Source organism: Periplaneta americana, chromosome 9 (assembly GCF_040183065.1).
Source record: "Periplaneta americana isolate PAMFEO1 chromosome 9, P.americana_PAMFEO1_priV1, whole genome shotgun sequence".
Taxonomy (NCBI): domain Eukaryota; kingdom Metazoa; phylum Arthropoda; class Insecta; order Blattodea; family Blattidae; genus Periplaneta; species Periplaneta americana.
The window spans coordinates 86,643,364-86,670,822 of NC_091125.1; the positions used below are offsets into that span (position 1 = coordinate 86,643,364).

The window sequence follows — 27,459 nt, forward strand, 5'->3', positions numbered from 1 at the left end:
AAGAAGTACAGTTAATTATTCCTAATCTACTAGACTTAAAAGATTCTCCTGCTATTGTTTTCTTTGCTGAAATAATTACTTGTGATTCGTAATTCTAAGTACATACGAGGTTTGTACTGGGTCACGATCATATTATTACCACGATTAAAGAAATAGATCCACAGGAACATACATCATAGCCATCATAGGAGAGAAAGTCGTACTTTTCTCTCTCTGGACGACATAACCATTTCAAACATTGCATTTCCGTCACTTCAAAAGTTAAAAAATTCTCATATGAAGAATTCTCTTACAACGCAACAATGTTGGCTATAGTCTCGAAGTATTGGCCCTAATCGATAGTAGTAATCTTAGAATTTCAGACCCTAATTGTATGGGGCATGCAGTAGATATTTTCACCTGTTCTCTCTTCTTTCACAATCTGGGCTGTGTAGTGTGAGATCATGTGTTGTCATGCTGGAGACTATTTTGTTTTCCTTTCCCGGACGTTTGTGACACAATGCACATAATAGCATTTTGAATCTGTACTTTTATAAAGACATCACTCTACTTGGCAGACATAAAAGAATCGATCATAATCGTGCACCGTAACTCCTCTTTGTTGAGAGAATCGAGAAAACTTATGGAACTTCTACACCACATACTCTATAGTCTGGACCTGTTTTTTTAACGGAAAGTGGACAGAAACCCCATATGAATAACAGTTGATCTGCGGTATGCATAAAAAACTTGGTGGGAAGGGTGAGATATATGAACAGTTCTATAATTGTCACCAGTTATTACAGAACATCCCCATATGCTGGCGGGACTTTCCAACTGGACATCACAGATTGGACTGGCACCATGGTGATACCATATACGTAATCACTTTCATGTGTTAAATGTAAACTAAGTTTGGAAATATCTAAGTTGACTAGTTTCAGCTTAGTGGTAGCCATCTTCAGAATTAGTGAGGTCCTTGCTTCTTCATTATTCGCATAGACCTTATCTGTGCATTATATGACCTCACTAGTTCTGAAGATGGCTATCACTAAGTTGAAACTAGTCAACTAGGTATTTACAAATTTAGTTTACATTTAACACATGAAAGTGATTATTATAAATATCTTCTTAAGAAATTACAGTATTAGTCTGACAGACCATCTTCATCTGGCATCACTAAGACTCATATTTCACACCATCCTATATTTTCATGAGAGGAAATGAGAGGAAAAGTAAGGTTGAATTGAAGAGTATTTGTGAAAAGAAACTTGTGAAGTTAAGAGGAAATAAGAGAATCTCGGAAAAAGCCCTTCTACTCTTGTCTGACTTCAGTATCATTCATTCGCGTCAACATTAGGAATCAGACCTGAATCTGTGAAATGATAAGTCTGTTCTTTGGCACTAAGTTACTGAAGGGGCATCTGTTGGATTTCCTAAAAGATCAGATACGAGGCCACTACTTCGAGACCAATGAAGATGTTGCTTGTTGTTGCGAGAGGAATGCCAGAACAGAGCTCCATGGCAAGGACTTTTTAACTTCTGAAAAGCGATAAAAAATGCAATGAAAGGAATGTTATTTAATAGAGAAATAAAGTAGCTTTCTCATAACTAGTATGTACCAGTGGACCTTTTCTTTGATGTGTTTTTAATATTCTCGTTATTTTTATGTATGATCCTCGTAAGTGATAGGGAGTTCCTTAGATTTACTTTACTTAAAAGCAGTTTTATGTACTGACGTAGAGGAATAATAATTTTTTATATTTGTGATTCATGTAAATAGCTTTGTATTGTGCCGGCTGTTGTAACAGATGGATTGTCCGGCACTTTATACACAGTCAAACCCCAGTTAAAAAATTTAATACAAAATATGTCTATTCTTACACAAAGCTAGTCGAATGTTGTGTTACTAGTTGTAAAGTAACTTTCAAATGTTGATGGGTGCTCTATTTTTTCTTACACTGCAATATGAATATAACATATGAAAGTATGCAGGGACCTTTTAGAGTGTAGTCTGTCATAACATACTTTAAACTCTCTGTTTCATTCTCATGCTGTCATGAAAAAAAAATTTGGCGTAAAGACATTGTCATGTTGTCATGGTCAAAAGTTTTTCTTTTGGTGACAGCCATACATTAAAAACTTTTCCCTGAAGTATATGGAATAAAATTACGAACTCTCCTCGCTGCTCTGTTATGGAGATTTCCGAATGAACAGTGGGTAGCTTACTGATTAGTCTAAAAAGATTAAGGCTGTAAAAACCGGGTGCAGACTTTATGTCATGCAATATTATCAAAGTAAAAAATACAATTTTTTATCCCTCATTCGATTACCTCGCACTTGTGTTTCAATCTCAAGGACACCAGTGTAGATAAAGAATTTAGTGGAAGTGAAATTTAAATAATATGATCTCTTGAACTTATCTCTGTAATAAAACTATTAAATCAATCTTAATGTTTAAAAGACATTTTAAATTAATAAACTTCTAATCTGAAAGTTCTTTTAAATCTGATGAGTCAAAGTTTAATGTGGTGGCTGCTCTCGAGTGAAAAATAGAAATCAATATTTGTAAGAGAATAATGATAAAAAATCTCGGTATTCAAAGAAAGCAACGAATAAATTAAATAAAAAATCAAAATGAAATTTTAGTACAATAAATACTATAAACATTTTGTTGCACTTACTGCAAAGAACAGCGACTTACCGAATCTCTTGCATCAGTGAAGAACTGTCATTGATTTAATTAAAATATTAAAAACTGCAAGATAACCCGTAGCAGTGGCATTATTGAAAAGTATTGTGAGTATTGTCAAAATACTGTAGAGAACTGAGTAAATGTTCAATACATCTAATGTAAAGCTTATTACAGTATCTATATTCGTACATGTTATTTCATTTTGTTACCCATTTCACAGGCAGAGAATGATCTTTGCAATTATTTATTAAAAATACAGATATAAATGTTATACTACAGTAGCCTATACAATACAGACTGTTTATTGTAGACTTAATGAAGAAAACTCCAGGAGTGTAAATTGTGAACAATTCGGAGTTTGAAATGGAAATAAATTACAAGTAAATTCAGATTAGGTTAACCCACAATGTTCATTGTTTCTACCGCTTTAATATCAAAAGACTGGATTTAATTAAACAGCCATGAAATCTTAAGTGATTTCAGAAGCTGACATAAATAACTTTTAATGATAAAACGATTCAGGGTTAGTTCTGTGCATAATCTTTCTACTAGAGAGACTTAGACCATACCAGTACTGCAATGCTAGATGCATGTTGGTCACCTGCATGATTCTGTATATATTCTCCTAAATCTTGTGTGCTCTATATAAAATAATATACTGCAATGTTGGATATAAGCTAGTCTATATTTGTAATGGCTGTGAAAAGGTGGTACCAAAAATGGAACCGCCAGTGATCAAATGCATGAACATAAAATATTGTCTTTCACTGTCTGCTTCAGTTTGCTCTGAAAATTGATACTACAATGTCATAATGGCACAATATTGGGGTTTGACTGTTACTTGTAATTGTTGGATTGACAGAATTTCACTTCTGATTTTGCTTCAGTAGAACGTTTTTGTGCCTTTATGGGTAGTAATATGAATATTTAATTCACGTCAAGTGTGCCAGATGTTAAACAAATTTTCTAAAATTCTTTGGCTTTAGATATTTGTTAACAAGAAAGAATTATGCTAACTTTAGGCTAACTGGTTTTCACAGTGGGTATTTGTTTATAACTGTACTAACTTCAAAATGCAGTGGTTAGCATGTAAAAGGCACTTGTCACACAAAAGATCAGAAATAATTTCATCACAAAAACGAAGTTCTACAAAATTCTTTAATTCTCTTTGTAGACAAGTAGTCACTCTTGGTAAATGTTATCATTGAATAAGTAAATCCGAATTGGAAACACTACATATGTATTAATCTCGTGAACTTTTTGAGCTCTTTACGACTAATGTCAGTCATTAAATAAGTGGTTTTCTCTGTTCTCAATATATGGCATCACACTCTATAATCGTGTAGCTTATTTCTAGTAGTCGGTGCCATATATTTATGTGATAAATCAAATGAATGTTCATAAAAATAATTTTATATCTAAATTTTGATTTACCTGATGTATTTTTTGTGAGTCTTATATTTTGTTCTTGTATTGGTTTTAAATGCAAATAGACGTTATGGTTAGAATGACCTTATCTTCAAAACAGTCCTGTTTAGGTCTGTTGTATTGTTGAACAATCTACTCTCTACTAGGAATTATTTTTTATTAGAATTTACATCCAAAGAACAAAAAACAAATAAATGAAGGAAATAATCTGCGTTTCACGTAGTGTCATGTATGTAATTGTTATATGTGTAACCTATGTGCTGTTCAGTAAAAATGACAGAATTCATTTCACTCGTTTAACATTTGTACGTGCTTTTTCTTTTTATTAAAGATGTTATTGCAGTGTGAATATATTAAAAAGAGAATGATATGATAGGAGAGCAAATTTTTAAAATAAAGTGGTTTTAAAAATATACTTAGTACAAGAGTCAGTAATAAATAAAATTATATGTTTGAGATATCTATTTGTGTCTAATATGTTGTAAAAGGAATAGTTTATGTAAACATACCGGGTACTACTCTAAATGGTTTTTATATTTTCAGTATGCATTTCACTCGAAACGAAATTTGAACCATGAATAAAATTTAGATTTTTCCTAACTATTGAAATTCTTATAGTCATAAATTTGAATAGATATTTTGAAAAAAATATTATTATGGCATCACCCGTTCTTACTTAAAAATAGCAGTGACGCGGTATTAGTATGACAACACAAATACAGACAGTGTATTTTGTTCTATTTATTAAATACATGTTAAAATGATGACAAACATTTTATTAAGCGGAAATGAAGAGACTTTATTACAATTAGTTAAATTTAGTGATGAGTACGTAATGTTATTGTATCTATTAACATTTTATATTATGTGTTGGTGCAAGTAACATTTTTCATCCACATTAATAATGTTCTACTTTCAGTAGCCACTTACACTAGTCAGGTTCATTCAAAATTAGTAAAATTTGAATATGATACAATTTCACAAGCTTAATGGTGCAGAACATTAGTATATCCAAAAAAAGTTGTATGCTATACATGGTACTCTGTAGAGAATATATTTGTCAGACGAGTAGCTCGGTTATGATAGAATAATTACTGTCATATCTTCGTGAAGTCGGTGGGCTTCTGGGCTAGCTGCTATTAGTGGAAGCAGTTAGACATAAGAGATTTTTCTGAACATATTAATAATTTTCTGTAGTTGTCGATTTTAGTAGTACAAGTAGCCGAAATTAAAAAATGTTGTTATAATTATTATATAGTTTTGTTCACAATGAAATTAGTGAAATTTTTAAATAATACGTAATTTCAATTTTATATGGCTAAACTTAGTGATAAAATATGCAGGATGAACCAGCCAGGACTGGACTTCTAACTGTACTTACGATGGCTGATTCATACATAATGATGCTGCCATATATGGAGGAACCATTCTGCGCTTTTGCAGTTAGTATTGTGTAATGATGTACTTACCGAATTCACAATTCATGTTCGAAATGGCGTCCTTGTGATATCTGGCAGGTTACACATCTCCACATGCAAAACCTAAGTCTGCTCTGATAATTGGGTTTCATTAACCTCTGAACTACACGAATTTTGTAAGGTTTTAATTTTAATTTCCTAACTCTTTTATTATTGAAGACTGTGACACCCCTACCTGTTGAGTTACACAGTGAGATGACGTCGTAGGATTTCTCTCTAGTCGGTGGCCAGTTTCATCTAACATCTCCTCAGTGAGAACACGCTTCACACATGTTCGTTTTTTATCCAATACTGATCCAGTTGTACGAAATTTCTTCACTAAATTGTAAATCATAGCTTTAGAAGGCTCTGGTGAATCAGGGAATGACTGACGGAAGTTTGTTGCAACTGTTCTCCAAGATTCTTATTTCACAAAGTTGTCGTAAGTAAACACTCGTTGTTCAAGGCTATATTTCGTAATGGACACACTACTGCACTCCAAATATACGGTATACAGCTGCACCCTCACTGTGTGAACGTGTTTACATAACTAAACACGAAACATACGCGAGCAAGAGGTCTGATCGCTGCGATGGTGCAGCAGTTACTATGCATAAAACTTTCCGCTGATGCCGGTCTAGCTCTGGCTGGCTTACTCTGCATTATGTAAGTTTAATATTGAAATAAGTTCGTGTTAAATTATTCACAATAATAGACAAAATTTTTAGATATTGTAATCATAAAAACTGCACTCGTTACTTTGTCTTATTTGTGTGTATTGTCTTATTATTTCATGCACTTTAAGAAGTATGTTTTGTAAATACGAGTACCAGTAATTTACTCTTCTTTTCTTACACTCTTCGTTGTAGTCTAATGCATTACATGAAAAAATTTTGAACCATAAATAGAATTTATATTTCTCCTTGCTCTTCAGAATGTATGTTAAATGTTCAATCTTCAACTTCGGAAATATTTATAATACGTGTATTATTGAAAAATCTGCTGAAACACAAATCTGAAAATCAGATACTAGTAGACTATGTTTTTAGGAACCTACAGCAATGACATAGGCTACCATTAATGTGATAACATGACATTTATGTATCTTTTTGCATTATATCTTTATTACGATAATATTATTAACATTTTTTTCTGCCGAAATTAAGAAAATTTAGGTATAATTTTATTGCTATTTGTTAATTAGTAATAGACACAAAATTGCATTATACAGTATAATCCATGAACATTTATATAATTTGTAGTTTAAGTTAAAAATGTTAAATTTTCTTATCAAATTAATTAATAATATTCACATTTTATAAGTAACTTAACAGTAGTTTACAGTACATGTGATAAGGACATGTTGGAAACTAAGAGGGATAAAATCAAAATACAAATAGAAGAGAGAATTTAAACTAGTTAAGAATGTTTATTGCTTGCTATAGAGTATAATCAAGTCATTAATTTTTTAAACATTGTTATTTATATTCATATTTGAAACTAACTTTTTATTAATAAAACTTGTAGAACTTTTTTGGTTATGATTATTGAAGTAACTTAGTAACAAGGATATTAGTCAGTTTATCTTACGTGTTTACAATGTATCCAGTGTAACATTACATAAGTAGGAGTGCATTTATCCTCTACATCGCAGCAGTTATGCAATTGCGTTTATTATTAACTTTTATTATAACAAATACATTACAGTGAAGTTTAATTACAGTGATTATTACATGTACTTTTCCTGTTTTGTATTTAAGTAACATTTGATTGAATAAATTATTGCTTCAGTACAGTTACTTTATTCACTTATCTGATTAAAAAAAAAATATAATAAACTCTGTTTAGAAAGCTTAACAGCATAAGAATATGAAGGTCTTGTTTTGGGCACTGTCATTTAATGTATGTACTTTGTTTCTCTTCCTGATATTAAATAAATAAAAACGTAAAAACGTACCGATAATGGAAACATTACTCTTGTCCTTCATACGCTCATCTCTAAATATGAAAAAAAATTAATAAAATAAAAAAGAAAAAAAAAACAAACAAATGAAGTATCCCATCGGTATGGGAAAACATAAGTAATCCTTTTAATTATATGTCTGTCGGGAGACTTGAATTCTACACATTTAATTTAAAATGCATAGAATATGACAAAAGGTTAACTTTATGAAATTATTAGAAAATGTTTTATAGTAAACAGTTCAGCTAGAGGTTTACTGATGCTTCTTATTACATGAGGCTCATACCAAAAGTCATGAACATATTAATATTACTTCAAGAGGGAGAGAAAAAGAGACATCCACAAGAACATACTAGTTATATGGGAGAGGGATGCCTTATTTGTCTGTACTTTTCTGTAAAATCACCATTCCAATAAATGCATTTTTGCGGTAGAACTCCATTTTGGCATCATACAGGTAAAGAGACACAGCATTATGGACACCTTCACTGTTTTCAGTCTTGTGACCTCGCATTGTGATCTTTCGTGAAACCAAAGAGATGTTTAGGTTGAAGCCATGCATTGTTATATTGGAGAACGATTTTTTTCTTTCCTGAACGTTTGTTTATAGTACTCAAAGTGGCAAAGTAGCTTTTGAGTGCCTCTACTTACTCGTAACTAACGTCCAGAGAAGGAAATGTCATTGAGTGGTATCATAGTGCATATCTCTAAGTAGAAAAAAAGGGAGTGGAAGGCCTGTTTGTCCCAATTGCCACACAGCCCAAGTATGAAACAATCAGACTACAGTACCTCTTTTTAGTTTAATAAGGAAAGATTACTACTTCTTGCAGGCCAAAAAAGATGTCTAGCATGTTGTGCTCACAGAACAGAGTTCTGTTATCATGACAATGTTTAACCCCTGAGAGTTAAGACTCATCTCTCATAAGGGGTGTGTTCGTGTGGGCGTCTTACTTTGATCGTGATATTAATATGCTCATGACATCCCTCGTATTTCTACGAACATTTTAAAGAAAATTACTTAACACAAGATGGGAGTATATAATTGGTTTTTATTTAAAGGTTTAATGTGTCTCAACGAAATAATATGATTGTATTCAGATTAATTTTGCATGTATTGGTAGTACAATGAATATGTTGTAATGCATGATACATCCTGTTAATTTTACACTTGTACATCATCTAACAGCATGATCATTAGAATATAGTGTTCGGTAGAGGGGTTGTTGAAATATTTTCATTTAGACCTATTTAGCAGTGATTGACTTCAATTAAGGTTTAGTAGCATGGTACGTAGTGTTTTTTTTTTGTGCCAGACATTGAAATGTTTTCATGTTCTTTTTAAATGTTCTGTTAATTATGCATATAATTTCTTGCAGAAGCGTATTTGTTGTATCAATAAGTTGGTTTTGAATATGCCAAAGGTCTGTCATTTGAATTATATTACTGAAGTAACAAACAACATAAGCTTATTCGTATTTGACGAAAGTTTAGATATATGGCAGTGCATTGCTTAAAGAATTATTAGATTAATTAGTATGGATTATATTAATTACTTCCTCCCATGTTTTGGTATTTTAATTCCCTCCATTTATAAATTTTAAGTATTTACATAATATTACATTAATCAAAGCATTCCCTGTGCCATCAAACAAATAATAAAAGAAGGCTTTCAGTTTTGATGTACAGTATTACATTTATCCTTCAAATTATTTTTTTTTTCTCTCTTGTAAGGTTGGTGAAGTATCACTGGTAAGAATGCTGTTTGCAGCGTCATATTGGTCATATCAACTAGCGCATATTTTAAAATACTATCTTAACAAGTTCTTTCAAACACAATTTTAAAGAGGAAGGAAAAAAAAAAAAAGAATTGTACTACATACAGTAGCTTTTGGAGTTGGTTTGTGAATGGAGGGAAACTTACACTAAATTGAGATAATATAATGAATTGTTTCACACTGAGCCAGAAACTGTAGCAATAAGCACAGATTATATTTTTGTTTTTATTTCTTTAACTGAAATATTTCGAAGTTCTCATGTTTTTCGGTTCTCGACCGTTTTCTACTCTTGGAAAGGACCCTAGAGTCTGCATGGACCTTGGAAGGCTTCCTAAATTTATGACAGATTGAAAAAATGTTGCCTTCTTTTGGGCTTGAACACGAAGCTTTTTAGACTGCGTGCACACACACATGCACAATATCTCACACAAAAACGAACATATAAAACTAAGTATGTTTCATTCTTGTGCAATGTCGAATAATTACTAAACTGCTAAATGGCTCATGTTTTTTCTTTTATTGTATGATTTTATCTCTGAAATTTATTATAGGTGTGATTGACAGATTTTGATTTTCATAATCAATATTTGATACATTTCTTTCCTATCCTTGTCATCCTTTCTCGAGCCTACTTTTGTGAAGAATTTCTTGTGAAATTTTGAGCATGACCAAAGGTAAGTTAAAAAATAATAAAAAAGATAAACATTTTTTTATATAGATGGAGCAAAACTCAGTTGTAATAATATTATTGAAAATGTGGGTGATTCAATTACTGCTGAAAATTATATTTTAAATAGGCTGCTGTAGTAAGTTAATAAAAACATTTTAAAATAGTGTTTAAAACTTTTTGACTACTGTCGTAAATTTGGGCATTAAATTTTTTTGTTGCTTATATCACCACTGTTTACATTTTCATATTTTCTACTCTCTTTTTATTTATTAGAAGGTAGTACGCTGACAATAATGTTAGAAATGTGGAAAAGAGGTCAATTCGCCAAATGTCATCAAACATATTCTTAGAATAAATATTGTCATCTAACATTACCTCACAGATATGTAATTTCACGATGGAAATTCTATATAAGTTCAATTTTCAGAATTAAGGCATCTAGTTATGTGATACTACTTACCTAGAAGACCTGTCAGGGTCACTGGCATTGCTCAGTCGGCAGAGGTAGGGTCACTGGCATTGCTCAGTCGGCAGAGGTATTTGCCTATTGATCTGGAGCTGTGCTTGGTCGTGGGTTTGATTCCCTCTTGAGCTAGTTACATGGTTGGGTTTTTTCGTGGTTTTCCCAAACAGTAAGGTAACCTATTGCAAATTCTTGGCCTCATCTTATCAAATACCGTCTCATTATCATCAATTCCATCGAAGCTAAATAACTTAGTAGTTGATACAGCGTTGTTAAACAAAAAAAAAGACTTGTCATACGTCGTGCTTCTTGACTCTTCATAAATTAACATTTAAAACAAAGTGGGAACGTCAGGGAGTTGAATTGGCGGCAGGTAGATGGGTATGAAAAAGAATGCAGTTTAAACCGTCTCATATATTGAACATGATAACTTGTAACCACTGAAGTACGTTGTATATCGGTATTTTAAAAATGTTGTTTTTATAATTTTGTTTTTTGCATATCTGATGTTAATATACCATACAATCTTTATAACAAATCTGTGAACATTTGAGTTTCCTTGAACATGGCCAACTATTTTTGCAACAATGATTGTGTGGTTGTAGATAGGGTGACGGAGTAGATAAAAAGAGAGTGAGTAGAAAGAATGAGATAGAGAAGAGGTGTAAGAAAGAAGAGAATAACAGGCAGAAATAATGTAGAAGGGAGGAGGAGGTTGAGAAAGAGAAAGTGGATGGAGAAAGAAAGTAGAGACGAAAAATTAGAGAAGGTAATGAGAGATAGAGGGAGAGGAGATAGAGACAAAACACGTGGAGAAAGAAGATAGAGGTAGAGAGAAGAGGTAAGAGAGGAAAAAAAGAGAAGATAAGGAAAGCGACAGAGAAAGAAGGAATATTGAGAGTTAGACAAAGAGAGGAATCAATATGTAGAGAGAGATAAATAGAGTAAGAAGGAGAGAGAGAAAGAGCATGAAGTAGAGAGACAAAAATGGGCAGGATGTAGAGAGATATAAAAACGAAAGGGAGGAAGCGAGAGAGAGAACAGATGGTAGAAAGATAAAAAGAAAGAGTAGAATGAAGAGAGACGTATAAAGAGATCAGAATATAGAGAGAGATCGAAAATAAGAGCAGAGGATAGAGATAGAACGGTGAAGAGAGCAGAAGATACAGAGATAGAGAAAACTAAACTAGCAGGAGGTAGGAAGAGACAAAGAGAAAGAGAAGAATGGAATAAAAAAGATATAGAAAGAGAGTATGAGGTAGAAAATAGATAGAAGAAGAGAACAAGAGATAGATAGTAAGGAAGAGAAGAGAGAAGGAAGTAGAGTGAGAGAGCAGGAGATAGAGAAAGAATAAGAGTAGGACAAAGAAAAAGTGGAGAAAGAAGAAAGGAATAGAAAAATAGTAAGAAATATGAGAGAGAGAGAGAGAGAGAGAGAGAGAGAGAGAGAAGAAAAGTGGATATAGAAAATAGCAGAAAGAGGAAGTGCAGAGAAAGAGTTGAATTAAATATTGAGAAGGAGGGTGAGAAGTAGGTAAGAAGAGGAGAAATGGTAAAGAAAGATGAAGAAAGCAGGGGAGAATGAAAAAGGAGAAAATCACAATTTCTGTAAATATTGATTAAATAAACAGTCACGAACAGCTGATAAGGAGTGGTCCTCCAGCTTGAGAGTTGAGCAAAGTGCTAACAACTGATCACTGTAAAAAAGAGTTTGTTACGAAACCCCACCATAGACCTTTGTGGAGACCGAGAGGTAAATGGAAGGATAATATTAAAATGGATTTGAGGGCGAATGAGATATGATGGTAGGGACTGGATTAATCTTGCTCAGGATAGGGACCAATGACGGGCTTATGTGAAGGCAGCAATGAGTCTCTGAGTTCTCTAAAAGCCATTTGTATATACTATATTGATTCGTTTTGTAAAGAACTATTTTCTACCTGTTTTCATAAATATATTGTTTAATACACATAATATACACTGAAATGAGAAAAAAGAAAAGGCTGTAAATGTCAGCTGAGTTTTGCTTCTTTTCATACTTACGTTTTAATAGTAAATAAGATTGTGTCAAAATTGACTAACGGTCCAGGTGTTTACAAACAGGTGAAAGTGTTACCACAATAACAACGGAATCGATGATAGTTCTGGAGGACCTGTATCCAGGTGCTGGCTACGAAGTGAAGGTGTTTGCAATCAGCCATGGCCTACGCAGTGAGCCGCATGACTACTTTCAGGCAGTTTGTAAGTATGAATAATAAAAATATATGTTGCTGCAGTATGAGTTTTCTTTCTTGATGCATTGATTTTCAAATGTAGACTTTAGTGGTTGAGTGCTTGCCATTCTTTCTATTTAATTCGATATATTCTGATTCAAAAGTCAATCTAGAGGTACTGATTTTTTTAAGGACGATAAAATATACTTTATATGGCTTCTTTGGGAGAGGAAGTACAGTATAGCTAGCCAGAAGTATAGTAGCTGGACTGAGGGTTACTGCAATTCAGTATTTCCTGTCCTCACGTCACCTTCATTCACCAGCTCTGCGAACAGTCAAAGGTACTCTTCCTATTTCTTCATTTCCTTTGTGACTAGGAGGGACAGTCAAAGAGGCTAATAATTACTACATTCTCCGAGGAAACTTTGAAACACTTAGCCATACCATCTGCACTGGAAATAGTGAAAACAATTTCTTATACATGTGAATATAGAAGTGGTAAAATTCAGCTTCTGGAAAATATTTATTTATATAAACTAATGTTGGGTACATTGAATAGTCATTAAGTCCACCTGCGTAGCTCAGTTGGCTAAGATGCTTGTCTGCTGATCCGGAATTGCATTGAGCGTGGGTTCGATTCCCGCTTGGGCTGATTACATGGTTGGGTTTTTTCCGAGGTTTTTGCCCAACCATAAGGCAAATGTCAGGTAATCTATGGCGAATCCTCGGCCTCATCTCGCCAAATGTCATCTCGCTATCACCAATTCCATCGACGCTAAATAACCTCGTAGTTGATACAGTGTCGTTAAATAACCAAATAAAAAAATTGTTTCATTAGACTCATCCTTTTACTTCTCGCTTCCCAGTATCTCAGCTCCATCACCAGAATTGTAGGTCATTTTGCTGTATATACATTGCTGAGGTGTACCATTTCGAGGTAGGTCTATTTCGCACCTCTCTGAAAAGAATATTACTATGTATATATACTGAATCATTATCTTCCTTTCCTCATTAAATATCGTGGCCTACAGTCTCAGTCAGTCTTTTATTTGGTTGTTCAAAACTTTTCTATGTAATATACTAAATGAATTCCACATATTATCGTCATATGATAAAGATGACGAGCCCAAAATTCAAACATTGTAACAAGAGCAAGAATGGTAACTAAGTAACAGATTTCTGTCTTCAGAGTTTTAATATAACAGACATTCTTTGCAAAGTTTGTCAATCTGGTCCTGAAACTTTCAAAACACTGCAACTAGGATGCTCAATACAAAATCCCCTCAGAAATAAATACAAGAATTCAATTAATTGCATTAAAGAAACCAGGTTTACCGAACCAATCAACACAAAACTAATCAATAGCATCATAACTACATAATCCGTGGGATGACAGCCCATGAAGGGCAAAGGCCGACCTGCCTGCTGTTTGACTCACTTCCACATGCCCCAGCAGAAGTGAATGTTCATTCAACCACTACAGAAGTAGGTGTGGTTAGCATGATGACTTCCAGCTATAATAGCTGATTTTCGAAACCAGATTTCACTACCTAATGTAGCTCCCCAAATTCAGCACGATGCTGGGTAGGCATCATGACTACATAAGAATATCATAAAGCCATTTTCATGCATGGAAGTAGAAACATGCAGAAAAAGCCAAGCAATCTTATTTGGCAATACTATAAGTTGATGTCTACATATGCTGATTGTTACACATTGTTCTTCGTTTCAGTTCCACATCCTCCAAGAAACCTGAGCATCGAGAAAGTTACAAGTAATTCAGTGCTTGTGCGCTGGGAACGTCCTCTAGACTCCATCTTTTCTGAATACTCTATCAAGTAAGTGCTTCATCTTTTCTACCTGAAGTAACGCATATCTAGTAGCTCCTTATAATACAAATTTAGACATTCTAAATCAAAGCCTTTGAAAAAGACCTTTAGGGAGGCCGAGACGTAGATGGGAGGATAATATTAAAATAGATTTGAGGGAGGTGGGATATGATGATAGAGACTGGATTAATCTTGCACAGGATAGGGACCGATGGCGGGCTTCTGTGAGGGCGGCAATGAACCTTCGGGTTCCTTAAAAGCCATTTGTAAGTAAGTAAATCAAAGCCTTTAGAAGGTACCCAATTGAGGACTGACAAAACGCCAGTTTTGTGTGTCATAAATATAATCTTGGATTGTCTCACTTCTGGATAGCCCTCAACATGAAAACAATGCTCTAATGGTTCTGCTAACAGTGCATTTTGTATTCCAGGTACAGGACAGAAGACAATGACCAGTGGGTGAAGCTGTCGTCAGTGACTGAACAGGAGGCTGTGGTGGAGGATATGACTCCAGGAGAGAAGTACCGCATTCAGGTGAACACTGTCAGCTATGGTGTTGAGAGCAACCAGCCCCAGGAGGTGACACAGACTGTGCGTGAGTATCCAAGTAAATGTATACGAATAGTGGCCATAGGGGAATGAGAAAGTGCAATTATACAAATGTATTACATATTTTCTGTGCGAACATTATAAACTTTTGAGCTTGTGTTGAAATGTTTAATAGTTAGCATTATTCTGAAACTTTCTTCAACAGTAGTTATAAATAAGAATCTTGATTATACATTTTGATTACTAAACTTTTTAACACTAATATCACTTAGGAATAAAAATTTATTCCTAAATAAGTGTAATATTCATCTTACGATGTTTGGTGACGTATACACGTCCGTTGATGTGACATATTAATGAATTTTAAATACTATTATAGTATATATAGTGACTATAATAGTATTTAAAATTCATTCCTAAATAAGAATCATAAACTGCTGTAAATCTGAACAGTTTTTAAGTGAATAAAAACTATAAAAGAAAGAAATATAAAAAAGCACAAAAAAGTTAAAGGAATGCTGACAAAAGAAATGAAATGTGAAAAGAAATAAACATAGAGAAATAAAGAAACAAAACAAAAAAAAGAAGAAAAGGAAATGATAAGTAGTGTTTAGATCAACATATACTGGTAAAAATTTAAAATTTAATGGTATTATAGATGAGATTTTCGATTGGTTTACATCTTACTTACCAAATATAAAACAAAAAGTGGAAATAAATATACCGAATACAGTAGTCACAAAGTTACTCAGTCATGTCGTTATGTATTTTTCAGAAAATAACATTATCAGATTTTTCACATAATATGTATGGAAATTGCTTAACCCAATATGGTTGAAAACTACGGCTCTTATGCACTATATTTTCCCTTTCATTGCTTTGTTCATCCTTCGTTGATCCTTGCAGCAGTATTGAACATGAGCTACTAGTTTTACTGTCAATACTATAACTCAATTTATTATTCTGTTTCAGTTCATTTTAGTTTTTTTTTTTATTTTTTTTATTTTTTTATTTATTAAAAATGTATCCATTATCAATAGTTAGGCCTACATCGCAATCGCTGATCACTTAACAAACACACATCTGCGACAATGATCTCACAAAAGAGATCACTGAAACTGAGTATTAGTAGTAGTTACTTTTAAATTTCAAACGAATTTAATTGTTTATGAAAAGATGTTGAACATTAATAATAATTTGTTGACTGATATTAGGTAAAAATATAGTCGAACATACTGTTAATGAAACTGTTAATTCCGTATTATTATTTCCGCTTGATAATACTCACGAGACTACTTATGAACATTACTGTTCAATTGCAATAGTTAAAAAATTTACACTGAACTAGAAAAATGTGGATCATAGACAAAGAAGTGGAATTACTGTTGCATCATGTGTTTCACCTGTGTTAAATGCAGGAAGGAAGAAAGGGAGGAGACATTGTGAGTTGCGTCACTAACTGATTCATTGGAGTAGCTGGCCCTCTTTATGAATTTGAAATAACCATTTTTAGCATATGTTCTAGTTCATATTTCAAACAAATTAATTCTTTTTTTAAATATCAGAAATCTCTCTTCGAATTTTTTTGGAGGGCATGGCCTCTGTATTAATTTTATAGTGAGGGGAGGCGGCAGAGTGATGCTCCTTGTTCTATAAGTTGAGGGGGCAGAAAGTACCTTGCCCTTCGAAGTCAGCACCTATGCAAGTGTTATTATCTCATGTAAACAATTCGATCACTTTATAAACACTTCTAGTACAGTGTTAATTCTAATGAATGGTTCAGTGCAAATAAATTACTACTTAATGTTGATACAACCAGGGCAATCAAATTTCGTACACAAAATAATCCTCAGTTTTCCTGCAATAGTACATTAAATGGAACTGATCTCAAAGAATCTATAAGCACAAAGTTTTTTCGTTTGAAGTTGGATAATTGTTAAAAAATGGATTGGAAATAGTTTTTTTTTCCAATTTGCATAGCAACACAAAAAAAATGTTCTCTAGCATCCTCTTGACAAATATAAATAAGTTAAAACTAAGAACATGCGTATTTAAATATTATTGTATTCAGTATTGTGGCCTAATCATATTTGTATTATAATTAAATTCATAGTTTCATATTATAAATATAAACAATTTCATCACTCAGTCCTGGCTTTGCACCTTCAAAAAATTGCGTTAAAATTTGTTGTGATCAAGTCTCCCGTACTTTTATGATGAGAAGTGAGTTAGAACGAAGATATGAACTAACAAATCAGGAATCGAAATGTCGTAAGTGATAAAAAAAGTTTCATATAATTGTTGAGCTGTAGCTAGGTCGTGTTCGCAATGTTTGATAACTTGTGATAGTTTACTATCTTCGATATCCTTTCTCACAGTCAAGGATACCTCATATGATACGAATTGTATTCTGTTACAGGACCAAACCCTGTCTCTAACATTGCTCCACTAATTGACTCAACAAATGTGACCCTTGAATGGCCTCGACCAGAGGGTCGAGTGGAGATGTATGTGGTTCGATGGTGGCCAGCAGAAGGTGACGAGGGAGCACCACGCACCAAGAACATCACAGAGCAGAACCCCATTGCCCCACATGGTTCTGAGGAGCAACCGGTACGAGTTCTGATCGGAGACCTCATGCCTGGAGTCAAATATATGTTTGAGATGCACACCGTGTCCTATCATCTAAACAGTGACATCACCAAGTTAACTGCAAGGACCAGTGAGTTTTAGTATTATTTGCTTTAGATTTCTTAGTGGGTATATTTAGCTGCTTTCAACATTATCAATATAGATAATTAAAAGAAAAACTGAGCGTTTTATTCTTAATTATCTTTTTTTTGCACGATAGTGTGTTTTTTCATCGTTACAGCAAACAGCCTCCATATTGGAAGTTAATTTTACAGAATTCAGAGTTGCCAACCTAGTTAAGTGTGTTGAAATATTACAAATAACTGCTCTAGGGTTGTAATTAAAACTACTTCTGCCATCTACCGCCACCTACAATAAACTTCTTGTTGAGAATCAGTCAGCTGTTCATAGTCTAACATAATAGGTACTGTATATTAAGATTTTTTAAAATATTATTTAAGAAATTTATTATCGTGCAAGAAATACTGTACAATACACGTTTGTGAAGTGCATTACAAAATCTCGGAAATTGAAAAACTCGCTCGTTTATATTATTATTTGACACCTATAGCTCAAATTAGGAACTAAAGAGTGGGAAAAATGATATTGGACACAATAAGACACAAGACTACAGTGAATCTGATACTGGATATTGAGCGGCCTTAAAAATAAAGAAGTACGTAAGGTTATTTATATGTAGCTAGAAAAAACTTACATATTGTAATGCAGCATAATTTTTCCAATTCAAAATTAAGAAATTACTGTGAAGTGTATACCCTCTTTTATATTGGTAGCAGGAGGAAGTGACTGTAACTGCATGATAACTGTTTTAGTGCCCCTTATCCAGTCGGAGGTATTGGTGGTAAACAAGCATCCTCAGCAGTTGGATTCCATCACGCTGCGTTACACCCCCACTCCTGCATCATCATCTCATTTTGATCACTACCGATTTATGCTGAGTGATCCCAGCATCCCTGTTAAGGAGAAGGCAGCCAATGACACGGAAATGAAGGTGACCTTCACAGGTCTGAAGCCTGGACGACTGTACAACATCACAGTGTGGACTGTGTCAGATGGCGTAGCCAGCCAGCCCTTACTGCGCCAAGACCGACTGTGTAAGTAGTATTGCAGTCAGCACATTTTGTCTTCTATTATATTTGTTTAGGTAAGGTTAGGAGACAAAGGGAGATGGAGAGAGGCAGAGATAGAGAAAGAGAGAGGACGAAGAGAGAGAAGTCGGATGCAGAAAAAGAAAGAGAAGGTTACAGTTAAAGAAAGAAGAACAAAGGTAGAGAAAGAGAGAGTGAAAGTCAGAACTATGAAAGGGAGACAGAGAGAATGGGTGTTGGAGGCAGAGAGGATAGGATGTAGGCAGAGAGAGGGAGAAAAAGAGACATAAAAACAGTCTCACACACAGAAGGACGAAAGTAGAGAAGTGAGAGAGGTTTGGGGTAGGGAGCCATAGCTAGAGAAAGGCAGCAGAGAAAGAGTTTGGAGGCACAGGAGAAAGGACAGAGCAGAGCAGAGAGAGAGAGAGAGAGAGAGAGAGAGAGAGAGGGAAGGACGATGGCAGAGAAGTAGACAGAGAGGAATGGGAGGCAGTTGGAGGCAGAGAGAGAGGTTTGGAAATATGTAAGCAACCTTTAAACCATCGGTCTAATGTGGGCCTTTTTCGTTTACTTCTGGAGGCAGGCCTGTAGGCTGTGTACTGAAATGATTTTGAAGTCCTTAGAATCACTCTTCAAGTACGTGATTCACTGTTTGGTGCCATTTTATCGATTCGGCTATGGCATCCAGTTCTGACGAATTATGCAAACGTCTCTCCATCTTCTTGTTAATATTCCGCCTCCTCTGATTGATGGCATCTGTTACCAATTCACGTGTTTGCGTTCTGCTGCATTCTTTGAGGGAGCTATACTCACCAGTCTATTGTAGTCTACTGTAGAAGTCCCTACAGCTTCCTGGGATTTGTGCAACCCCCCCCCCCCCTTCCAGACAGATGACACCTGTAGACGAATCCTGGAATCACGTCTGATCTGAAACTATTAAGATGATATATGAAACTGAAGCTAATGAAGGTGAAATAAGCCTGAGGTCCAATGCCGAAAGTTACCCAGCAATTTTGCTTTAAGTGGTTGAGGGAAAACCTCAGAAAAACCCAACTTGTCCCAACCAGGATTTGAGCCTGGACCCACTTATTCGACGGTCAGGCAAGCTAAGTTAGTCCACAGCGGTGGACTAATGCGGCCATACCTAACAGGAGACTTATAAGCAGATAACTCCGTGAAATTTTAAAAAAGAGAAACACTTTAATGACATACTTGTCTCCAGTTAGATGCGCCCTTTGTAAGTGTATACGTGTAAACGCAGTAACCTGCGTGCAAGTATGGGCATTTGCGTGGCTCGTGGCTTGGTGGAAATTGTAAAAGCTTTTGAGATGCGCTATTACCAACAGTGGTGACTTGGTGTGGCACATCATTTGATAAGAGTGCCCAGAACCATCAACTGCAACGGATCCACGCATCTGCCTGTGCTTCTTAAAACCATACCTGACTGCAGGTGAATAATCACATTCACAATGGCACACATCTGATGTTTTGGATGGTGTGCATTGAGACATGCAGACAAGTCCGTACATGTAAAGGCAGCTATAGTCAAAGCTAAAGAAAGGAAACAGAGAGAGGGGAGTTCGAGAGAGAGAAGGACAAACAGTGGAGAGAGACAGAGAGGTTTGGAGATAGAAAATCAGAGATAGAGAGAGGACGAAGATAGATAGGTTAGGGAATTGGAGATAGAGAGGAAATGATGGAGACAGAAATAGAGAGTATGTCAAAGGTAGAGATGGAGAGTTATAGGTAGAGACACAGAGGTAAAGAAAGAGAGGGAGAGAGATAAATGGCAAAAGCGAAATATTTCCATATATCTCGTAATTTGTGGCATGGAACTTTCGAAACATATTTTTATTTTAAAGAATGTGCAATGAAAGATATAGTTGAAAGAGTATCTCGTCTAACTATTCTTGGCACCCACTACTCAGTAGTTTTACGACTTAAAATTACATTACAGATCCTGAGTCAATAACTGGAATAAATGCCACCTACATCTCAGACACGGAAATCACACTGACGTGGGATTTGCCTGAGGGGGAATACAATGCCTTTGAGGTAAGTGCACTTTTCAGCAGTTTAACATTTTTTTAATATTGCTTTGATTTAATTGAGCCATTATTCTGTGTTCTGTATTTAGAAATTTGACATAATCTTCTTGTTACTACAAAAGTTACATTTTTGCTATTGGAATAAACATATAAGTTTATGTTACGTAGTTTAGAGTAATTAATATGGATTTTTTAAAATTACTGGAACTTGTATGGGTAAGCTTTCAACTTGAGGTACGCTCTTATAATAAGTAATCATAATAAATAGTGAGTGAGGAAGCGAACAAGCAAGTGACTGAATGAGTGAATGCTGAGATAGAATGGTATTATACTGAACGTGGTTTTGTGATTTAAGGTACAATACCTCAACACAGAGGATGTCCTGATCCAGAATCTGACCCTGCGTAACTCCATCACTCTGACAGACTTGAAGCCTCACAGGAACTATACTTTCACAGTGGTGGTTCGTTCTGGCACAGAATCATCGGTTCTGCGTCGTTCACTGCCAGTCTCTGCCATATTCACTACCATGGAGTCTGTTCCAGGAAAGGTAAGAGCCTACTTCATGGTTGGTTGCCATCACCTCCAAACATGTTCATGAAGTCTTTTTTGATTCTGCTAATCCGACAGTGTAATAAACTTCATTTCTTTGATAGGATAATATGCGAAAATGATTTTTTTTAGTTGGTTATTTAACGACGCTGTATCAACTACTAGGTTATTTAGTGTCGATGAGATTGGTGATAGCGAGATGGTATTTGGCGAGATGAGACCGAGGATTCGCTCTAGATTACCTGGCATTCACCTTACAGTTGGGGAGAGCCTCGGAAAAAAACTCAACCATGTAATCAGCCCAAGCAGGGATCGAACCCGCGCCCGCGCGCAACTTCAGATTGGCAGGCAAGCGCCTTAACCGACTGAGCCACGCCGGTGGCGCGAAAATAATATTGTCGCGATAAATTATATTTTTAGCATAATACGAGCTGTTTCGAAGAATGGATAATTTTTTAAATTTCAATTTGAATAAAATTTTTAGATTTTGTTTCATTTTTGAGGACACGGCTGGGAACTTTGGTTTTGTGGTTTGGCATACCGTGAACAGCGCATGCACAATATTATTTTTTCTTTCGTCTGCTACAGAGCGCAGGATATTTTCTGAATTGACATGGATATCGTTGCCAGGCAGGGGTGCAAGGAGACACCAGTTGTTTGTAATACTTCGAGTGTTGATTTTTACATTACAATAAATTACAGTTACCATTGATTGCTGTTGAATTTAAACATGAAAGTTCATTCAGTGTTACACTATTACAGCAAAATGGGCCATTCACAACTATAATTGTGCACGTGCAATCAAATGCATAAAGGAACATAAATTTTATGTGACAGTACCATTTTAATGTATGGCGTAATTCTCGACTTGAGTGTGAAAAAAATATACCTTATAAAAATATATTAAAACTGCATCGCACGTTAAAAAAACATGGTTTTTGTTTGTTTGTTTTTGTCCTTTTTTGGCAATATGATTGAAACTTCAGTTACTTAACTAAACATTGTAACAATTAATTATCAAGTATGTTCATTACCAATAATTATGTATCTTATTTTCATTTACCTCTCTCAAATATATAAAATAACAAAACAGATTTTAGCTATTAACTGCTATTTCTTAATGCTATAAAATAATATTTTTTTAAATATTTTTACTATAAATGCAAGCAATTAATGCTGTAATTTTATACTTCTAGCAGTAACCAACACTTACATGGTTGGACTCATTTTCTGCTAGAATTTCCAACACATTCATATTCATCTTTGTAATTAATTTATAGGTTGAGAAGTTCCACCCATTGGATATTCAGCCGAGCCGCATCTCATTTGAGTGGGCACTGCCTAGCAATGAGCAGAATGGAGTGATCAGAAGGTTTACCATTACATACGGATTAGAAGTAAGATTTTTCACTACATTAAAAATTACTATTAATAAAGCTACTAAGTTAACATAAATTGTAAATTGGGCAGTAGAATTAGTACCAGTACTTTTTACTCAACATTTCAGATCAATATAGTTATTTTCTTAAGGATTATAGAAACAATATAACCTTGCAAATTTTTTATGTTAAATCTATATGTAATATTAACATTGATGTATCAGTATAATATAAAATTATACAACTACAGCAAAATTGGCTTAACAGGGAAGCTGGCTATGGACTAAAATAACGAGAGTTTGTTACCAGTCACATTACTACCATATTACTGGTACTGCAATTGTATTTAGAAGTCATACAGGATTTTAACTTCCGAATAATGTTATGGCAAATCGTTCTCTTATTATGTAGCCTACTTAACTTTCGCCATTCACCTGTTGTCAAGTAGTTAGAAATCTTTTTTCAATCATGGTATCTTTTTCGTGGTCTTCCCTGTGGCATTTTTATGCAGGGCTGTTTTCTACGATTTTCATTATTTGTAATGCTCTTATAATTTTTGCAAATCGTTTTGTTCTAAACCTTAGTTTAATTTAAAGACTGCATCTGATTGTTCGTATAATTAATAGATTTAATGATTTGTCTAACTTTTTTTTTCATTATATCTAACTAATTAAACGTCATAGCCATACAATATGTAAAAACCATTATCAAGGTTTATTTTTTTGAGACAATATTTAAATAAACAATTTTATTAACAGATAATAATTGAATGACTCAGTGCAACATAGTGGTAAGTCACATCCTGACAATTTTAGAGGTTAGCAATTTAAATATTGGAAACAATTCTGTAAATCAAACTTCTCTTCTGTCATTTTCTACTCATATTCTTTTAAAACCTTGTGTAATTCTCTTATCATTCAATACCAACGAAGAATTTGAAACTTAATGTGTGTTTATTTTTTTAATAACAATGTCACAAACATAATGTTAGGTTCAAATACAAATATAGTGTTTTCTGTCACACTGTGGCCAGCATACGGCGACATGCACGCCAGCCACAGCAGCTCGGATTCCCGCCAAAACAGTTGCAATATTCCCTCAACTGTTTCACGTTCTTATAGTTACAGTTACAATTACAATGATAATAAGTACATACCTTATCATAAGAGATGTTGAAAATGTTATCCTTCTCTATCCACACATTTCTGGCATCTTCTCAGGAAATTTAAACTTAAAACTCTTACATTTATACGCATGGAACAGGAACGAAACAAAGTAGACAATGGCTTCATATACACATGGAACAGGAACGAAACAAACTGATACACTTAAAGCTCGTGCATTTATATGCATGAAACAGGAACAAAACAAACTAGACAGTGGCTTCAGTGAGACTACTGTTCACTCACACTCTGTTGCATGCCACAAACATGCGCAAATCTTATGCACAAGTGGTGGGAGTCCCAGTTGCGGGGATATTATAACTGTTTTGGCGGGAGTCCGAGCTGCTGTGGTCGATGTGCGAGCCGTCATGTGCTGGTCACAGTGTGAAAGAAAAACATTGCATAATAATAACATGAGAGAGGTTTGCAATACTATTTCTAGTATCAGTAGATGATCTACATCCATCAACAGATTCATTTTACACAATACACAAGTTGTACTTTTATTTGCACTGTAAATTCATTCTTGCACGTACTTTTCTGTACTATGGTAAAAGTTTGATTTAAAGAAAGTAGCATAACAAACAGAAATGACCATAGAAACTCATTAACATGAAAGTCTCAGTATATTTTCACCGAAGATTCAATGTAGAACTTGAACCTTAATGTGTGTTTACTTTTTTGTTATTACCGGTATTTCAGTGTTTAAGTTCAATTGTTTTCCTTTTGTAGGGGTCCAAACATACACAGGCGAAGGATTTTAATCCAACGGAATTTCATGGTACCATTACGAATCTCATACCAGGGAAGACATATGTTTTCCGCATCCAAGCACAGACTAAGATTGGCTATGGTCCTGAAGTTATTTGGAAACAAAAAATGCCAATCCTTCGTAAGTACCATTAATTAGAATGAATTATCAAAAAGTGAAGATTTAAAAAAAATCATAAATTAAAATATGTTGTTAAATAATGCTGAGTGCTTGGCAATAAAGCCATTAACTCTCTTGGTCTCCAATATAGGAGAGGATGCAAAAATCATAACTGTTTTAATGTAGGCACCAATTTTTATGTTATGGCGATTATATCACCTACACGCTACCCCCAAACTGTTTAGAGGACCACACCTGCCATATGACCTAGTTGGGAGGATTGTAAGACAACTTCACCGACCATATCCCCTCTTCACCACTTAGGGGATTCTTTAGATGCTGAAATGGCATTTCTTCTATTTTTATGGAACAGTTATACCACTGTGACTTGGTTTTCAGGGCCTCGTTTGTTAAAATCGGGTTGCTGCACAGGAAGATGAGGATGGAATTTGAGTAGGAGAGGTTATAGAATGCACTTAACTACTCCTTGCAACCCAGAAATTGAAATATTCAATTGTTTAGATTATTTAGACTCCAAAGGGCAGAACAACTTCACTTTTTGTTATACGTCACCAAAGAAGCCATCATTTCAAAAGATAAACTCCATTTTTGGACGTAAAAGTCATGTGCAATAACTTAAAATTACAAATGATTATTGAAATAGTCGCAAAAATGTCCGAAAATGTAACATTTATTCATCTCACGATAAACATAAGTTATTATAAGGAATAAAATATTGATTCTGCTATTGACGATTGAACCTTGATCAGTGGACTTATAATTAATGCTACCATGTGAGCCATTCCAGAGGACATTATTTCTATTAAGTATTATATTTTAAATTCGTGTCAAATCCATATAATATTCAGGGATTCATGTCCAAAAACGATCTTTTATTATAAAGTGATAATATTGTTTATTTACATTAATTTCTCTTAGTTTCTCTGCGTTTATTATTGTTTGTTTGTTTATTTATTTCTGCATTTTTGTTTACAGCCCCTCCAAAACCTCCTAGTGAGGTGGTACCAACTGAGGTTCGTCGCAGTTCATCAACAGTTCAAATTCGGTTCCGCAAGAACTACTTCTCTGATCAAAATGGAGCCGTAAGTAGACAGAAGTTTCTTAATGAAATAATACAGTCATCCATAAATTAAACATTTCTTCATAACTACAAACTTACATAGAACTCCAGACAGCCACTTAAAAAATGGGGAAAACAGTTACTTTTATTATTACATAATTTTACAAATTTACACTATTAGAGTTTCATTATTTATAGTTTACACTTCTGTAAAATGCATATTTTCGTTTACACGCCTACTTTTAAAACAGAATTTTATTCAGAATTACTCGTAATAGAAGTTGTGACTAGGATTATTCTATGATGATGATTGTAGCAATTGTGATAGTGATGATCAATCAATCATTATTCTTAATGTTCATTATAGATGCCTGCCACCAGTAGCCAAAGTCGAGGTGTTGTCAGTATGTGTTTAAAAGCTGAGTCATTTGTGGAGGTTGCGAACAAAACCGGTCATTTCCACCAAAAACAAAAAATGAGTTTCGGTATATTTAGAGAGGCATCTTTCTAAATATGTTATTGTTTTTATTCTAACTCGGTCATTTCCATGAGAGACAGTATGGTAAAATCAGTATTTTCAATCAGAACCGGACAATTTCATATCATACTAATGCCAAAATTTTCATCGTCTTTTTTGTATAAAAAACAGACATTTCCAACACTCAATATGTGCTGCAATTACCAATGCATTCAAAATCGGTCATTTCCACTTCTATGTGCAGGGGTGATAATATCTTATTGCTAATTGAAATTATTGCAAAAGTGTTTAATATACTTATTTTTCCACGATATAGTGGAATGAAAGTGAAGGATATATAGGGAGATAAGCTATTCAATTCATATTTTTATTTTTATGCAATGTGAAGTCACATAACTGAGCTAAATGTATTTTAATTGAAATTATTGTAAAAATGTTACGGCATGGGTGATTATGTGGTAAACACCGGTGAGGCCACCATCTTTCTACAATAGAGGTCCTGGGCATATATTTTCCCATTAAGAATGTAAAGGGACTCAGAATATGCTAGTCACAAGAAAATTTAAAAAATTTAATTAAGATATAGGGTTTGTATATATTTGGTAATGTAAACTTATGTGTTCTGGTCCCCTATTGTTGGAAGATTGCCTGGCCAATGCTTACAACATAATTAACATGTAGAGTTATATTCGTTACTCCATGATACAGTTGATGTAAGTGATGTGTATGTTTTACTGTTATAAATGTCAAATAGCTTTTTTTGAACAAAATTAACATTTCTCTTACATTTCCAAACCGAACATTTCCAAAAAACTTATGTCTGTAAAATGTAAAGAAAATAACTAAAATCGTGATTATTGACATCATTAGAACAATGCACGTAACATGCTGACACATAAAATTATTGTTCATTTTGGGGTAAAGTGAAGGCTCCATACAGTTTTTTATAAAGTTCGTGCATTTTTCATCATATTAAATATAGCGCCATGAAATCAGTAAACATGCAAATACATGGGTCATTCAATAATAATTAGTGGTAACAATGTTTGTATGTGTAGGTAAAATTTTGTCTAAGCCTGCCATTCCACAGTTTTGAAGTCCTGGTAACCATAACCATGATAACGATT

The 27,459-nt window shown here is 34.2% G+C and overlaps 1 protein-coding gene across 2 annotated transcripts in view; it reads left to right on the forward strand.

Annotated features, from left to right (window-relative positions):
• The window catches only part of Ptp10D (Protein tyrosine phosphatase 10D), a 268,680-nt gene that overhangs the window by 211,892 nt on the left and 29,329 nt on the right, over positions 1 to 27,459 (forward strand). For both annotated transcript variants that reach the window (XM_069835210.1, XM_069835211.1), the window contains exons 11-20: positions 12,534 to 12,671; positions 14,376 to 14,481; positions 14,903 to 15,066; positions 17,440 to 17,742; positions 18,485 to 18,766; positions 20,718 to 20,815; positions 21,164 to 21,358; positions 22,641 to 22,757; positions 24,635 to 24,794; positions 25,770 to 25,876. In XM_069835210.1, coding sequence (XP_069691311.1) covers positions 12,534 to 12,671; positions 14,376 to 14,481; positions 14,903 to 15,066; positions 17,440 to 17,742; positions 18,485 to 18,766; positions 20,718 to 20,815; positions 21,164 to 21,358; positions 22,641 to 22,757; positions 24,635 to 24,794; positions 25,770 to 25,876 — 1,670 coding nt within the window. The remainder of the gene's footprint in view (positions 1 to 12,533; positions 12,672 to 14,375; positions 14,482 to 14,902; positions 15,067 to 17,439; positions 17,743 to 18,484; positions 18,767 to 20,717; positions 20,816 to 21,163; positions 21,359 to 22,640; positions 22,758 to 24,634; positions 24,795 to 25,769; positions 25,877 to 27,459) is intronic.